The 17600-nt window shown below is 37.9% G+C and overlaps 1 protein-coding gene across 3 annotated transcripts in view; it reads left to right on the forward strand.

The window, feature by feature from the left end:
- Positions 1 to 17600, forward strand: part of TPO (thyroid peroxidase) — a 59087-nt gene that overhangs the window by 14596 nt on the left and 26891 nt on the right. For 2 of the 3 annotated variants that reach the window (XM_080387796.1, XM_080387798.1), the window contains 4 exons: positions 3134 to 3262; positions 3613 to 3742; positions 6373 to 6579; positions 12909 to 13424. In XM_080387796.1, the coding sequence (XP_080243922.1) occupies positions 3134 to 3262; positions 3613 to 3742; positions 6373 to 6579; positions 12909 to 13424 (982 nt within the window). The remainder of the gene's footprint in view (positions 1 to 3133; positions 3263 to 3612; positions 3743 to 6372; positions 6580 to 12908; positions 13425 to 17600) is intronic. The other variant, XM_080387797.1, reaches the window with a different exon arrangement.

Below are 17600 nucleotides of genomic sequence, written 5' to 3' on the forward strand. Positions count from 1 at the left end.
GTGACTTTGGTAATACTAGGATGTGTATAGGCATTTCAGTCTGGTTTCTAAACCTGGGTAGAGTAAGTACAATCTATTGAGTCTGATTAATCTGTAATCACTATGTTCTACTTTGTATAGTTTTATGCTTGCACCAAATCAGTGTTTAAACTCATTACTTGTATTTGGTGGTATTTTAGACTTTTTGCTCTAAACATCTCTAAAAGGTGCAAGGCAATAACAACCAAAAAAACCCTACCAACCACACACCAAAAAAACAAAAACACAAAGACTTTGAAACTAGCAAATCAGATCTTAAATTAGTATAAAACTCTGTAAGACCCGTGAAATACCTCAAGTTTTACTGAAATATATCGGCTTTAAAAGCCCATTGTACTATAATGTAAACAGCATATTCTGTAATATAAGTCAGCTTCAAAGACTTCAAATGTTAAACAAAGTACCAGGTCTATACTTTTCGTTGCTTTACAGCTGCCACTTCCAGGCAGAAAATATATCAGGATCTGTGTTGTATTTGCAATTTTAGTCACCCAGTTGGAATGTGCAGCTGTGCTGTAGATCAGTAGATGCTGCATTTCACAGGTGAAATTTAAACAAATTTCACAGTGGAGTTAATTGTTTACCTACCTACAACAAAAATCTATTTAAATCTATTTAAAAGTGTACATGGAATTTCTTTACATATGGTTTACTTCATCAGTTCACGTACTTGGGAAATATCAGATAGATTACAAAGTATTTATTCCAGAGCAGGTTACTTGTTTGAGTGTGAACTCCCTAGAATAAAGGCAGAGCAGAATAGTACAAACATGGCCTTCTATTGACAATATCAACATAACATCAAACATTCCCAGCAGTGTCATTATCCATATTTACTAGTAACAGATATCAACAGATATTTACTTTTCTTTCTGCCTGAAGGCATAGGTGTGGGTAATAAGCAAAATAAATGTACAACATGAGTCAAAAATTAAGAATAAGGGAGACAAAGCATATCCAAATAGCTAGTCCGCCCTCCTTTTTTTTTTTTTTTTTTTTTTTTCCCCAACTAACTAGCATTGATCTGTGTAGTTCTTAGTGCCTAGTGCGTGAAAAGGATTCAAAGGTGAAGGAATTACAGGTACTAAAGGAATGGCATCTCACAGTGCAATTAATCCCACCTAATTTTAGCTCTCCAAAGTAGTTACATCTCTACTGCAAGGCTGCAAATTTGGCTGTTCCCAATAGTGAGAGATAGGATGAGATAACAGGATGGCACTCAGGACTTGTCTGTCTCTTGCTTGATGGACGGATGCTTAGATGACTAGATTACATGTTGTATGCCTAATATTTGGAAGCTAGGAGGAATTTTATCTGCAGCATTTCTATTTCATTGCTGTGTCATTAACTGTTCCATCAGATAAGGACCTAATGCTTAGTCTGAAGCTCTAATACTGTCAGAGTTAGAGATATGAATATGGCTCACCTAGTGGAAAGAATGAGCAGTCCTGACTGAATCCATATAAGACTATATGACTTATTAGGAGGAATTGAGGTGTTTCTTTTAAGATAGCTGCTTCGCTTCAATACAAGCTAAGTGTTCAGTTCAGTGGCAGGCTCATTTTTCACAGAAGTTTTCCATGTTTGCCTGAAGTTATGTCCATGGTAACTCAGAGCCATGTAAAACATGACAAAATCCAATTATTAAATTGCCATATGGCATTCATTCTTTCTACTCAAAACTTAGGCAGGACATTCAAGTAACAACCAAAAGCCATAAATCTGCAGAGTGAACTGCATCTTAAAACTCCACATTCCTTCTAAGGGAGCCAAAACAAAATCCAAACCGTGCAATTCCAGTATTCCACAAGTGAATGACAAGTCCCACTTCCCTTAAACAGAATGTATAGTAATCAGATTTGACTACTCGATAAAACTGTATGGTACCAAAATCTCATTATTTCAGCTGCCCTGGATAAAAATCTTTTCAACTCAAGCAAGATTCCAAGACATTAACATGCTTAATGTAATAATAAAAGGACATGGGAGAAGGGTTTTACTAAAGTAGCATTCCAGTAATCTGCTAAAATATAAAAGCAATCAGGAGAAAAATCACTAGTTAAGCAGTTAAATTAACATTTCATTATTTTTAATTGAGTGAAATAGCACTACACTATGTGCAGTATTTTATGCAATTTCAATAAAGGCAAATCAACTGTAACTAATTTGAATGCTTTATTAAAGCATACTTCAACCTTCAAGTGTGAATTATTGTGAATAATTAAGTATATTACTGTACCGTATAGCTTGGCAAATTGAGCCACTTCAGTGTGCTGGAGATCAATGAAGTATTAATAAAATAATTGTTCCCTCTTTAGCGTCCCAATAGACATATAAATGTATGTTTTAACGCCATGTAGTTCTATTAACTGTCTGGGAATATTTCTTGTTCTTTTTGGCTTACTTTACAATTATGGTTAATGGGTACATTGCAAAAATGTATATATTTAACAATTATGAAATATGTTGAACAGGCCGTGTTAAAAAAACAACCAACCGACCAAACAAGAAGAACTAAAATATCCTCTTACGAAAAATGCACTAGAAATGTTCATGGCAAAAGGAAAATTAATTGGGTCAAGCCCAAGACTCACCAACTATACTAATAAATAAAAATCACCAGGAATCATTTACTGGCCCTCAAAAGAAGTATGACTTGATTCTTGCCACATCTTAGACTTTTATCTAAACCTTTTCACTGCCTTTCCATCTTTCAGGCAGGCTGGCTTCAGGATGACAAACTGGCACGCGCTAATCCCAAGGTGTGCCCAGCCAGGTGTTCAGAGAAATGCAAGTCAGTGTGAGCCAAAAACACACTGCAGTTAGTGTTTGCAACTTAAAAGCATAGTTCAGTGCATACCAGTGCTTGAGCTTGTGCACAGGCCCTCCCAAAGCTGCACCCAAGTAAATAGTATAGATGTAACCAGAGGGAGCTGAATTCAGCAACACGGCCATCATTCCCCTTCCCTCAGTCCTTTCTCTTTGGATCTTGCTAAATGATTACTTCTGTAGGAGTAGTATCCATTTCCCTTTTAAGCTTTCTTCACCTTTATTCTAGGACTTCTTTCTGTTTTCTTAAATCTTGATTTTCTAGCTATTGCTCTAAGCAAACATCTTTTAAAAGATGCCAGCAAAGGCAGTTAAGTGTATGCCTGACCTTATGGGGAATGAGGTCACTATCAGGAAAACACTGTCGGGGAAAGTATTTCAAAGATGTCAAAAGGTAACCAACTTACATTATACACGTAATTAAGATAGTAACATTTCATTAGTAATTTAGTCCTTCTTTATTTTCCTTTCAAGTCAAACTGATGTTGGCATACATGAAAACCAGTATTGGATGCCTTTTCAAGGACTGTTACATGAATGTTTTATTGCAGTGGCATATTTCTCTGTGACTGATGATTATTTTGTATTATTTTATGTTTAGATTATTTTTCAGAAGATAAAGGTATTGTAAGTATATTATAAAATATATAAAAAATATATTTATAAGATATTCTAAGGTGCAAGAATTTTGGGGGTTTGCTGTTATTGTTCTTTTGGTTTTTCTTTTTTTTTTTCTTTTCCCAGGGAACATCCTAGATGGGGAGCATCCAACACTGCCTTGGCTAGGTGGCTTCCAGCAGCCTATGAAGATGGATTCAGCCAGCCTCGAGGATGGGATCCCAGCATCAGATACAATGGAGTCCAGCTACCCTTGGTTAGAAGTGTGCTGCGAGATCTCTTGAAACATTTACATTTGGCTATAACCGTACCTGCCACCACAGACTTCCATTTGCATCAGTAAATAGCAATCTCTTGAGCTCAGTTAAGAAGCTACTAACTTTCTTAAAGCACAAGTTAAGCCAGCCAGATAGTGAGAGGTGCCCTGCACCTGGGCTGGGGTAAGCCTATGGAGCAGTGCAGGGGGACACTGACCACCCTGGGGGGCAGCTTTGCCAAAAGGGACCATGGTGGAGTGCAGGCAGGGCATAAGCCAGCTGTGTGCCTGTCCTGGCTTGTTCCAGATGCAGGGCACTCAGCAGACTGCTGGTGGTGACTGCTCCGCCTAAGGAAGCGTGGCGCAGGGTGAATCTAATCAAGCCCCCTCATGCCGAAAAGGCTGTTAGAGAGAAGAGAGAGGTCTTCACAATGATGCATGCTGACATGGCAAGAGGCAACGGTCATAAGTTGCTCCAGGGGAAATTTTGGTTTGATACAAGGAAAAAGAATTTGTTGTGAGAGCAATTACATGTTGGAATAGGCTGCCTAGACAACTGCTGGAATATTCTTCATGGGAAATACCCAAGAGCTGACTTGATGGGCTCTGAATAACCTGACCCCTGCTCTCAATAGAAAGCTGCATCGTGTGGTCTCCAGAGTTTCCTTCCAGCCTAGACTTTCCAGTGGTTTTATGATTCTTTGTTTCAATAATGGTGCCTTTGTTCAGGGAAGGAGAAGGGGTAAAACAGGGTTGGGTGTTAACTAAATAAATATAAAGCACATGGTCATGCTAGCATGCGTATGTGTGTACGCACATATACCATTTCTCCTAGGTTAGCATACCTTAACAGAACAAGTATTACTGTCAAATCATAACTTCATTTTTTAGCTAGCCCAGGTTACTCAGCTAAGAAAGCATTGCCATATTTATGGATTTTAGCAGCTCATATAGTTAAAAAATAGCAGAGCTGCTATAGAGGGAAGTTTGAAGAAAAAATATTTGCATAGGGGACTGGGTGAAAAATTCCCTAGTGCAGTGTGCAATGATTTGGGCTGGATTTACTATTTCTGGTTTGTCATCATTGCTTTGAAACCTGACTTTTAATGGACTCAAAGTCTTGTTATTTTAACCACTGTATGTTTGATTAAGGATGAGGAAGAGAATTTTGTGTTAATGTCACCTGCAACTCATCTTAGTAAGCTGCAAAATTTAGTGCTTAAAGATGAAAACCTGACATTTACACAGGTAAATTTCCAGTAGATGGTACAAAATGCCTTTTTCTGGATTTATTAGAGTACATGCTTGTGAAGTAAAACACAAACAAAACATAAAACAAAACTCCGTAACTGCACCAAAGCTGGTCATATCTAACCATCAGAAAGGTCCTCTGCTTTATTTTGAAGTAAGATAGGATAAAACTAGTTCCATAGATGTTTTTCCTCATTTACATAATTATCTTTTTTTTTATACTTTTCGTTTTCCAACTATTTCCTTTAAAAACCAGCATGCAAATACTGTGAAGGTGAGAGATAAGTGTGAGGGTTACTATAAAGTAATATTAAAACACAGTGTAGGTGTGCAAGTTAACAGTGATAAGAAAATCTTGCCAACTGCAAGAAAAATTTTGTGCTTTATGGTCACCAAAGCTATTAAAATATTATAGCAAGGCTTGGATTCATGATGAACTCTATGTATCTGTGGTCTTGACTATTTCAATATAAAGCCCGTTGCTCCTAAAAAGTCCTGTGTTGCCTCTTGTCCTTACCAGTTCTGTTTAACTGCATTTCCCTTATACATTCATTATATAGCCCTTATATTTATTACAGACTGTGACTTTATTTAATGTGCTGCCCTTTCAATTGCTTGACTTCTAAGGCAGCTGCTGTATGTGAGGGAATATTTTGCAGCATGAGCGAGGAATCTGAATAATAACAATAACCTAATAATCACTGACTGCTGAGTTTGATGATTTTGCTTGGTTATTAGTATAGGCCGGACATGTAGCATAGATATCTCCATGTGTTCCCCATCAGAGCATCTGTATCTCTATGCAGCTTTCACCAAAGTGCCTCAGAAATATGTCTGGGCTTCTACCTGCCTGAGAAAGTGAGACACAGTTTTCAGCTACCATGTGTTTGCAACTCATCTTGTCTCCTGGGCCACGTAAGCTGTTCTGTTTATGTATGGAGCAGCCCAGAGCCTCGGTGTATCCACAGTGATTTGAGGTTGCACAGCAAACAGAATCCATCTGTTAAAAGAGCATAAAACACCATAAATATAAAGAAAACTTTTAGACAGTCTAAAAGAAACGTGTGGTTTTCAAAATGCTCTGGAAAGGAACAGATCAAAGGTACACTGTTCATTTGGCAAATGTATAGAAAAACTCAGCTGAAACATCTTTGAATCTGCTTGTGGCACCAGTATCTCAGCTCCTGAAGAGAAATAAGAGTCTGTCAGAGATTGGGTTTTTGGGGTTTGTTTTTTTTAGACAAACCATTACAAGTACTGTACAACTGGTGTTGGGGAGGGGGGAGCTTTATCGCTGTTCCACTTACTTTTTAGTGTTCTATCATTTTGTGATAAGTAAATACTACTTGGCACTGAAGGTAAATTAGCTCTTTTCCCAGGTTCGTGAAGTGACAAGAAAAATTATTCATGCATCTAATGAGGCTGTTACTGAAGACAACCTGTATTCTGATATTATTACGGTGTGGGGACAGTACATAGACCATGACATTGCATTTACACCACAGAGCACAAGCAAAACAACCTTCCTAAATGGAATGGAGTGCCAGATGACATGTGAAAAACAAAATCCATGTTTTCCAATAAAGGTAAGATTCTAAATTAACTTCTTCAAGAGAAATTTGAGGTTCTAAATAGGTGAGTAAAGTAAAACACATCAGTGATACACCTATACTGAAATAATTATAAAGCAAATTGACAGATAATCCAGAAATATCAGAGCAGACAGTGATAGAAAAATTGAAAACTAATGCAACTATTACATGAAACCTGTAGATATTGAAATTATTTTGTAAAGATAACAAAACTACAGCTAAGGTACTTAGTATAAATACCAAATTTTTCTTCCTTTCAGAATTTAGTTGCAGAGAAACCTTACTAGTGTGTGTGTGTGTGTCCCTTGTTATTGTTCTTATGCTTCAAGGTTTTGAGGTCCATTGGGGAAAATAGGGAAGTAGTCATAAATAATTCTGTTTTTAAACTGCCAGTCAGATAAAGTGAAAGGATCTTAACTCTACTCAGTGAAAGCAAAGATATTTCCAGCAGCTAATGCAAACTTTTGAAGAGAGCTATCTTTTCAATGTATGTATAAAATGATCTTCAGGGATTTGCTGAAACTTGCATCACCTCTTTGCTTTGAGTAGGTGCAAAACACAGATTCAAAGCTTGTTAGAGGGCAGAAAGAAGCATAAATTGGTATAAATATAGGATTCTGTATTCTTGTCTGATTAATTTAGAAGTATAGTCATTATTTTGCTCAAAAACTTAAGTAGCGAAGTCAAACCAATTTTTTGTTTCTCAAAGCACAGTCTGTCCATCTCATGCTTCAGGGGAGCCCCATGGCCATTACTGCCCTTGGACTGATGCCCCCATCTCTATGCAGAGCAACCCAAATTACTTTCCTTAAGGTTGGAGCTTGATTACTGACCAGCTTCACTATGCACTGAAGCCAATGTAGGGAGTAAGTTCCATCTGAGTAGAAATACTCTTTTCGCCTTTACAAACCATATTTGATATCTATGACATAGCGTCCTTTTGCATTTTGCCTCATCACAGTTCCATTAAACAGAAAGGAAAATATTTGGCTGACTGTAAATGGGACTGTATCAGGTCCTGTGCTGAAAGATGGCTCATCTTCCATTTGATGAGAGAATCTGCAACACAGGGAAGACTAAACAAAATTAATGACTGCCTGCAATTTTACCACAGGCAAGTAAATCTAGTCTCTCTCATATTTGGAGATACGGGGTTTTGAAAGTTTGCAAGCATAGCTTGAGAGTACTCAGAAATAGCACATATTTCATAAAGAATCATACTTTCGGGACACTGGGCGACTGACTAACTTGGTTTAGCCACAACAACCCCAGTTACAATGAGCCTTCCATAGTTCTGACAAAAATGCCTAGTTTACTGTGCCTCAAATTTCCATCTGGGGTAAGAAATTGTTTATTCTGTTTATGCTGTTAAGGAATATCCGTAGAAATGTTCCCATTCTCAAAGCCTTACCTCCCAAAGGAGACATCAGGGTGGAAGTCCAGTCCCTAACCAGCAGTGCTTCATATGATGTGATGAAGGATGTGGAGTGTGTCTCTGCCATATGAGACAATGTAGCTATGTATTGACTCCCATTTTAAAAAAGTAGTTTGCTGTAGATATAAACCAAAACGTTTTCAAAAGTTCATGTTTTGTGTTTATGACAGCACAATTAGTATTGATCTTAAGTGCAAAACCCCCACATTTTTTATTACTAAATAGATTTTTAAATTGAGAAGAGACTCATACTGTTGCCCATAATTTGAATCAAATGTGGATCACAGAGACCATAGAGGTCTAACTGAACCCTTCCTAGTTCAAGCCCGGAAATCCCGTCTGCTTAAAATAGAGGTAATTTAAGGGATCTTCAAAAAAGGACTCCAAGACTATTATTCATGTGGTGGCAGCATTACAGTGCAGAGAGAATGAAGCTGCACAGATTACCATGGCGTAGACCTACAAGTGCATCTTTCAGTGCTCTAAACAAGCGACATATTTCAAAATCCCACCCTGGAGCTGTGAAAATATTCATCACAAAGGAATGCTCTTGAAGGCAAGTTATGTGTACGTGTACTAAATCTAGCACTGAATGTAGCCTAGCAGGGGAATGGGATCAAGTCATACCCATGGCCACCTTTGGGAGTTAGTGCCTGATACTCAGAATGGCCGAGGCTGGGGGACTTAAAAAGATATTCAGACACAACTCTGTAAGTATTAGGTAAGTTTCCCAGCTTGTGGATTCATGATGTGATCACAGTCCCATGAATTTTTCAGCTCCATTTTGTTATTATTCTGTTGTTCACAGCTTAGAGGGACAGATATGAAGATGGTTGTTTGTTTGTATTATATATCTAGTATTTTGTGACTGGTTTTGTCAAAGGCAAAGAATAGACACTATATTTAAAAAAAAAAAAAAAAAAAAAAAAGAGGGGAGTTGTAGTTATTAGTGTGACCAGAGGAACTATTTCTTGAACACTGGGACAAAAAGCTATTACCCCCTACAACTGATCTTCTTCCTGAAATCTTAATTAAAGCTATTCACCTATTAAATATTTGGAAAACTGCCACAGTTAGTTTTATATGTTCATTTTGTATATGAAGAAACTGTGGCTGGTTTCCAAAGACAGTGAAATCAATAGCATATTATCCAACAAGGTAAACAGAGAGGCTGCAGTTTCCACTCTTGCTGTGTTCCTAGAACAGCGGCACCCAAGGGAGAATCCACCCACGGTAAAGGACAGCTACACTTACAGACACATGGCCTCTCTGGGGGTTTCACCAGGGAGAGGAAGCTTCTGGCTGTGCAGATTAAAGAAGCTGTCTGGAAAATGTTCTGAGTCAGTGCAATTCAATGAAGGATTGAAAACTGCAGTAGCGCATTAATATTAATCACAAGTGTAGGTCAATGATTCATAGGTTAGCAGAAACTGTTACAATTTTCTTTTCTGGACATTTTCATCATCAAGGCTATAGAATTTCACCCAGTGATTCTCACGTTAAGCCTGTAGAGCCTGAACGTTCTTTTTCTGTATCTTTTCAGAATCAAATAATGTGGAAAAAAAGACCCAACTAAAAATCACCAGCTTTAGTTTATACTTCTTTTACAGCGACCTGACACATGAAACAGGGTTGCAGAGATAACCTGTCATTCCTCAGATGATTATTTCAGGTTAGAGATGAGACATAATGAGGCATTAGAAAGACTTTCATAGAACTACTGACTTTATTCAGTATTAACTACATTGCTGACAATAATTAGGCACGGTGCATACACATAGTAAGATACAATCCTGAAAAGCTTTCAGACGGTTAGTTCAGGTACAAAAAAGTTGGCAAAGAAACAGAGCTGGAGAAAAGTGAGGTGATTTGCAAAAGGTGACATGTAACATGACAGGCTACTGTCTCAGCTACAAATGGATCAGTCAGTGTGCTCCCAACAACCAGAAAAGTGAGCCCCTGCCTTTTTCTTCTGTGCTTCAGAGGCCGCATCTCACTGTCAGATGGAGTCATTGACTCTCCTCTGAGATTCATGTCCACAAATAAGCATTCATGTTCTCCATATTGGCAAACTTTCGTAGACCGTAAGTTACGTTTTCTTTTAAGTCTACAGCAAAAATCCTTTTACAAGGTCATTTCCCACAGAAGGGCTTCACAATAAGAAAGATTTCTCTTTAGCTGAAGTAGCAGTTTAGACACCATGGTACACTGAAACAATCAGTGCCTTTCATTTTCCTACACATAAAAGAATTTCACCATAAACAGGTTTGACTGTGCATATATAATAACAGTTCAAATCAATGTGCAGATATACTGGGAAAACTACTGTGGCCAGACAGGGTTTTGTTCTGAGTTTTTTCCCTCTAGAATTATGGAAGGCAGAGAAAAAAATCATATAAATATTATTCATTAGTTTTGGAAAAAAAATATGATTCTGTACGCCTTTCAGCAGAAAAGAGTCTTTTTTTTTCTTCTCAGATTATTTTTTATGTCATTTGAATAGTGTAAGGAACCTCTCATTTGCATATTCAGCTGCTGGCTGCACACTACTTATCCCATGAAAAGGGAAAGGACTGCATTATGCAGTTCCACCAGTTCCTTAATGCTCATTATGGCTGTTTTTCTCCACAGGGGCACAGAATGGTTTGAATTGAAATTGCAGAGACAGTTAACTAAAGATTATTCTGTATGAACTTCATTCACTGTTGATATGTTTTGTTGTAAGCCTTGCTGTTTAACAACCTAATGGTGTCTCATATATATTATTTTTTTTCCCCCAGTGATACCTGAATTATTCCAGGTTTTCCTGATAACTAGAAGCAGGAGGCACTCAAACACATACAGCGCTGTGGCTGTCAAGTGCAGGTATTTGTAGCATGAGATGAGCTTCCTGCTTACATTATCAGCTAAAGGGAAAAAGAAGCCACACGAATAGCAAAACACTTAATAATAGAGACAAATACTAAAGAGAAAACACCAGACAGAGAAATTACTGATTTCAGAAATCAGTGAAAGAAAGAAAAAGAAAAAGAAATTACATATTTCCTTCAAAAATAACCTACTCTGACTTGCTAAAACTTAGGCAGTGACGAAATATTGGTAGAATTTCTTTACCAAACTAAACTTGAAAAACAAATTATACCCTTTCTTAACCTAAACGCTTCATTGGTATCCATCCCTATTGTCATTAGGTATCAGAAGTAAGAATATTTTACTTGGTATAATAAATGAGGTAACGATTTTTTTTAGGATGCTCTTGAATTCCATTCCGAAGTTGCCTTGTTTCTTTCAACCCCGACTTAATGACTATTCTTTCTTCACAGACTGATCCTATATTAATAGATGAACGAAGAAATTTCATCATTTTGTATAATATATGCAGTGTTCCCTGTCTTCTGCCAGACTTCTGAAACATGTAAGGCAAACAGATAGAACACAAATAAGAAGAGTTAGCTCAGGTGTCTACACAAAACATTTATTTTCTCTTAGAGAGATGTTTGAAGATTATTTTTTTCCGGGATATTTCAGCAGCTTTAGTAAGTGTTATCTGTAGCTACTTCATGTTGGTCAATTGATAAGAACACCCTAGATTTATATTCCCTCAAACTCATACTCCATGATTGTTATAACATTTCTAGTTGAGGTCAATCTTTTTTAAACTCATTGAACTGACAGACTGTTATGTCTCATTGTTGGTGCACAATGCAGTACTGTTCAAATTCAGAAATAATGTGCTTTTCAGAAAAAGAATGTTCATAAAGCCAAATGTGCATTAGACAACACAGAGAGATTTTAATAATTTTTAAAGAAGACAGTTTTTGTTTTAGTGATGAACTCCATTCTTTGAAATAGACTTGATGGTCTGAGCTTTTCCCTTGGATATCCTAAAAGGCAAATAAAACCTTTCTTCCTCTTCCTTTTTTTCCTCCTTCAACAAGTCTGCTGCCCTCCCCACATCCAAAGTTATTCTGGAATTATTCTCAGTGCTCTCCTGTGAGAAACGTTCTACCTGTCTGGTTTGGGCTTTATTCTCTCCTAATACTCTTACCTGTAATCCCAGGATCTCATTTGATGATTCCCACATGATTCCCTCTCTCATGCCCATTACCTATGTTTGGAATAGCTGACCAAACGCCAGGCTGGTTCAGCCTATATCCTTGCTGACTAGCACACACATGCTGGGTTAGTATTTGACCTTGGTCTCTCAGCTGTGTGCAAGTGAAACTGATCAAGGACTGGGAAGTCTTTCATTTGGCAAAGGTTGTGAGAAGCCTTTGCTTTTTATAAAGATAGTCAGAACTTCATACTTGTAAGACACTTGCTGTACAGTGATCTGGGGGAAGTATTGTGGGGGGCTGGCAGAAAGCAGAGTGAATAATTACAATATGCCTTTTTTTAGTTAGGAAACTGGATTAGAATTAAGTATTGAAACAAAGTTTTTACAGCATACTGCTGCAGACATTGAAACTCTTCATTGCATTTTTATGTATACGTGTAACCTGCCATTTAATTTGGTTTCCAGTAGAACATAATTTGACCAGATGTTCATGCCTTCACTGTGATACATTTCACGATAAATTTTGATTGTGAAGCCAGGCTAATTTAGGTGTAGGTCTGTGAAAAAAGAGTTAACATCTGTAGCGTGCTTTTATGACAGAGTAAAGGTTTTGGGGTTTATTTCTGGTTTTGCTTAACAATTGTTGAATCACCTCTTTGCTTAAATCTGAAGGAAAACAATCTCTACAGGTTTAGGTTAGGTCGCTCCAGTAGTTGAGATATGAACAACTGAAAATGGAGACAGAGGATGGAAATATTTACACAAGCCTTAATTCAACATCCACAACTGTTATCTTCACTTCAGAAAATACCCATATTTTTTTTAATGCAGGTGACCACCAATGATAGATTATCTACAGGGTTGGACTGCCTGCCCTTCTACCGCTCATCTCCTGCGTGCATCACTGGTGATCATGATATTCTTTTTGGAAATCTAACAGCACTAAATTCAAGACAACAAATCAATGGCTTGACTTCTTTCCTTGATGCTTCTACCGTCTATGGCAGTACCCCTGCGGTTGAAAACAAACTGAGGAATTTAACAAGCAAAGAAGGCCTTCTTAGAGTAAATATTAAATATTACGATAACCATCGGGAATACCTGCCTTTTACAGACCAGATCCCATCACCTTGTGCACAAGACTTGAACACAAGCGAAGGTGAAAGGATTGAATGCTTTATGGCTGGGGACAGCCGATCCAGCGAGGTCACGTCTCTGGCAGCTATGCACACGCTGTGGCTGAGAGAGCACAATCGTCTGGCCAGAGCCCTCAAAAGCATCAACAGCCACTGGAGCGCTGAGACAGTCTACCAAGAAGCACGAAAGATTGTTGGTGCTCTGCATCAGGTTGGCTTCTTATTTGCTTATCTACACATTGCAGTGAATATCTTAGAACAGAAGTGATCACAAAACTTCAATTATGCTTCTCTGAGTGGCTTTTAAGATCGTGTTATCTTTTCTTTGCCACCTATTTCTGCACTTCAAATTTGGCATGTTTGAAGTTTGTTCCATTTTCCACTTTTCTGAATGCAATGTCCTGGTCTGTATTTTGTCCAGACCCTTCAGTGCTCTTGATTTTCATGGCAGTTTCTACTCTGGTACATCTTTCCATGGGCTTCTCCAGTGTTTTTTTAGTCTGTTGCAGAGGCCTTTTCAGATGCATTTCTTTGTAGATTTTTTTTTGGTAAAGGAAACAATTAGTCTCTATATTTACGGAGTGTTCAAAATACTTTCTTGTAGGTATAATATAAATTAACTTCCTGGTGTAAAAATGCCTATGAAGTTCCCAATGAAGATTTAATGCATAAAATTCAAGGCTATTCTTGACAGGTGATGGCAAGAAAAATAAATATGGGATGGGTGGGGTGGGGTCAGGGAGTGGGGGAAGGAGTCTGTAAGAATATTTATATTAGACTGAGAACACAAAAATCTGTTTCTAGTCTGCATTTTCCTTTCTCTTTCTTTTTTTTTTTTTTTTTCCTTCTTTTTTTCCCTTTTCCTCCTATAATAGCTATGCAGGCCTTAACTACTTTTTTCCTCACAGTTCTGGTATTCAGTGTGGGGACACCCAGACACACACACACACAGACACACACACACACCCCAGTCCAAACCAACCACCACATACCAAAAGCAGCAGCTTTGCTGGCACTCACATGAACACGAATGGCACACATAGCCTGGCCCGTGTTCTCGGTGGCTGCTCAGATGGAAGCCCATTAGTGAGGTACATGCACAGGCAATGTGGAGCTCTTCTGGACAGCCTTGCGCAGGGGCTGGCACCAGAGCTGGTCTGACTCCACAAGCCCGAGGCTCAGGATCCCACTCACTCTCTTTACAGGTCCTCACATTTCTTATGCTGCTCATCTTCTCTGATCTGGCTGGAAACTCACTAGTGATGACACACACACACTCAGAATAGAGAGTACATCCATAAAGGGGTAACTGGAAATAGGATTTCAGAAGAATATAGCTTAAACTTCAGAGATCAAGCACAGGGCTGAGTGAGAACTTTTCACACTCAGACAACCCCTTTTATCCCCTTTTCCCTCTGTTTTCCCATGCTCGTTTGTCCCCAGTCCACCTTGAGCTCTCCTTTTTCCCACCTTCAGTCGTTTCCCTGAGTACCCTGTAGTGTTTCGCACATTCTTATGAATGAAGTTCCTATACAGTCCCCTCAGATCACCCCCTCCCTGCACCCCATGGCTCCTACCCCTGCAGGCAATCACCCCTTTAGCTTGTGTGATGTCAGGGAGACAGTTCCTTTCATTAGCTCTTGGCAGGTTTCACGCCTGGGCTTGGGGTCTGGCCACTCTCTCTGGTGGCCTTGGGGAATGGAGGATCCTGTGAGCCCCTTTTCAATGCTTTGGTTACTCACGTTGCTCTAGCGGACATTGCTCTTTGAAGCTTCACAAAGGCACTTGCATATGTGGAGATTCACCTTTAGTCAGACAACCTGAGACACGGCTATTCAGTCTGTCCATTATAATCCATAATACTGGATAAGCAATATCAAGGACCAGAAGAAAGTGAAGGCTAGGGGACTTTCCTATGCTTTCAGATTCTTACAAGCAGATTTTTTTAGTGCCAAGAGACGACTTTTTTTGAAGTTAAATTGGGGGAGGAGGGAGGAAAATTTCACTATTCTGATAGAACATTTTTTCTTTCTTCTGCCACAATTTTAGTCAGCAGAATATGCATAAAATTTCCTTTAAGAGACCACCTGTGTTCTCTGGCCTGTTGTTATTTGCACTTAAAGCCAGATAACTTCAGAAAAGTAACGTACTTTATTTAACTGTATTCAGTAAGTCCTTTTGCAAAGTCTGGCTTCTTTTTTTTTTTTTTTTTTATTTATATATTTTGTTTACATTAACTGTATTGGCTCCTCTGCTGTAAATGTGCTGTTTGCATTAAAATGATGACATTGACAAGTCAGAAAGGTTGTTAATATTTGTTAGAAGAAAAGTGCAAATCCAAAATTAGGCCTCTGTGTGTTCATACACTTCTGATTTACATCTCTAATGCTGGGGCCTGAAAGAAAACACTTTGTGCAAGGCAATACACTGCATGAATCTGGGATACTCATTATCTCTGCCAGTATCACAGACTAATGAGATTTGCTTATGGCTCATTAGAAATGCGTTTGAGTTATATCTAGCTGGTTTAGAGACATTAATTCAAGAGAGATAATTGGAGTCTCTCTATTAATGTGGTATGCTAACCAGCACATTAATGACGGCTCTAGTTGAAGTTACCTTGCGATTTCCACTATAAAATTTTGTTTCAGTTGCTACACATTTCTAAAATTCTCTCTTTTTGGAATTAATACTTTCTTGCATAATTTTTGCCTGTGGGTGTATAATTGTAGGGAATTGAACAAAAAGCCTTCCCTTCTTTCTAGAATAAGGAGAATGAAAAAAATATACCTCTAGAGCATAGTTCTCCTCCTGGATGCTTTTTTGGCACCATAAATATCTCTAGTGACAAGCATTCAAGAATAGAAACTTGACAAAGTTATCCAACATAGCAATTGCCTGTTGATAATCCTGGACAACCCAGATTTTTTTGGTTATAATGTAGACATGTTTCACTGATGAATAGTAGTTTATATAAGCCATGACAGTGGTTACCTCTCCCCTTGTATTTTATGGGAATGTCACATGCTTAACAATAAAGTATTAATACTACAGTAATCAGTGATAAAAATACATGCCCTGATTTACTTAGTATTTTGTGCAAAAAGACATCAACTGAAATGAAACTCTGCTTCTGTTGCTTATTACTTTATTTTTGCTTTTTTTTTTTTTTTTTTTGCTTATTACTGTTTTGACATGAGAAAACAGGATAAAGAAAATTGGAATTCCTCCTTTTAAGGTATTCAAAAGAAAATAGCTAAAATTTTAAATAAATAGTGTAGACAAAACAGGAAAAAATGCTCAATTATGAAACTGTTGCAATCTTCATATTACTGTTTTGTACATACATGGTTTGCAGAATGAAATTGCACGCACACGTGATGTGTCTTCCAGAGACTGTTTCCCCTGATGTGCCATTTAAGTTGTGAAAGCTGGGTGATGTGGCACTAGTCAGAGTGAAGCGGGAGTTTTGCAGATCAATCTGAATCAAATTCTCTTTGATTTATTACAGTATCAGAGAATCATCTTTGAATTCATGGTGATACCACCAGTTGATCCCAATTGTAGCTGACAACCGCCTTTAGTTTTCAGCATGTATATAGGTGGTTTTTCACTTCCTTTCATATCTTCTCTGAACATCTTGCATCCCTACCTCTCTGCCATGATCCAAGGCATGGGTTGAAAGTGGATTTCTTCTGAGGCTGACATACATTAACTACAGTTATTTGGTTCAACATGGCCAACTTGGATGAAAATTGTTTGTGCAATTAGATGATTAGATAACTCCTCTCAGAGTTTAAACTATGAAATTATAAAGAAGAAATAGATAATAGGTATTATTAAAAAGTATGTGTTGCACAGTGTCATAACTCATGTTTATAAAGAGCATAGTTCAGACTATTAACAGAACCATAATGATGTGTTCATTTTTAATTAAAAATTGAACTCACATACCATCACCCTTTACATAAAAATTAAGGAGTTCTACATCAGCTGTAAATCCTTTAATATTTGCAGTGAGAACTTCAAACCAACTGTGCATAGCACTTTAATGAATTAAAGATGTTTGGTTGTTCTCTATTATTTCTGAAATCTCTCCCAAGTACAGGAGCTTCATTTAGTTGCCTCTTCACTAACTCAGTGAGATACTATTCCTTTGCCAGTGCCAAAGGCAAGTTGCACTCTTGGCCTTACTTATGACAGCTCACACATTTTTATACTCTCCCTTCCAGCCTTTTTCTTCATTTTCCTTTTCCATCCATTGTGCCCCAGTCACAACTACTTTGGAAAATACTGGAGAGGTTTTGGCAAGGAAAGTCTGCTGAACCTTATGAGAAGTGATATGAATTCCTGTATCTTTTGCACCTAATTTGAAATAGATTTTAAC

The sequence above is a fragment of the Falco punctatus genome, assembly GCF_963210335.1.
Source record: "Falco punctatus genome assembly, chromosome: 5".
NCBI classification, from domain to species: domain Eukaryota; kingdom Metazoa; phylum Chordata; class Aves; order Falconiformes; family Falconidae; genus Falco; species Falco punctatus.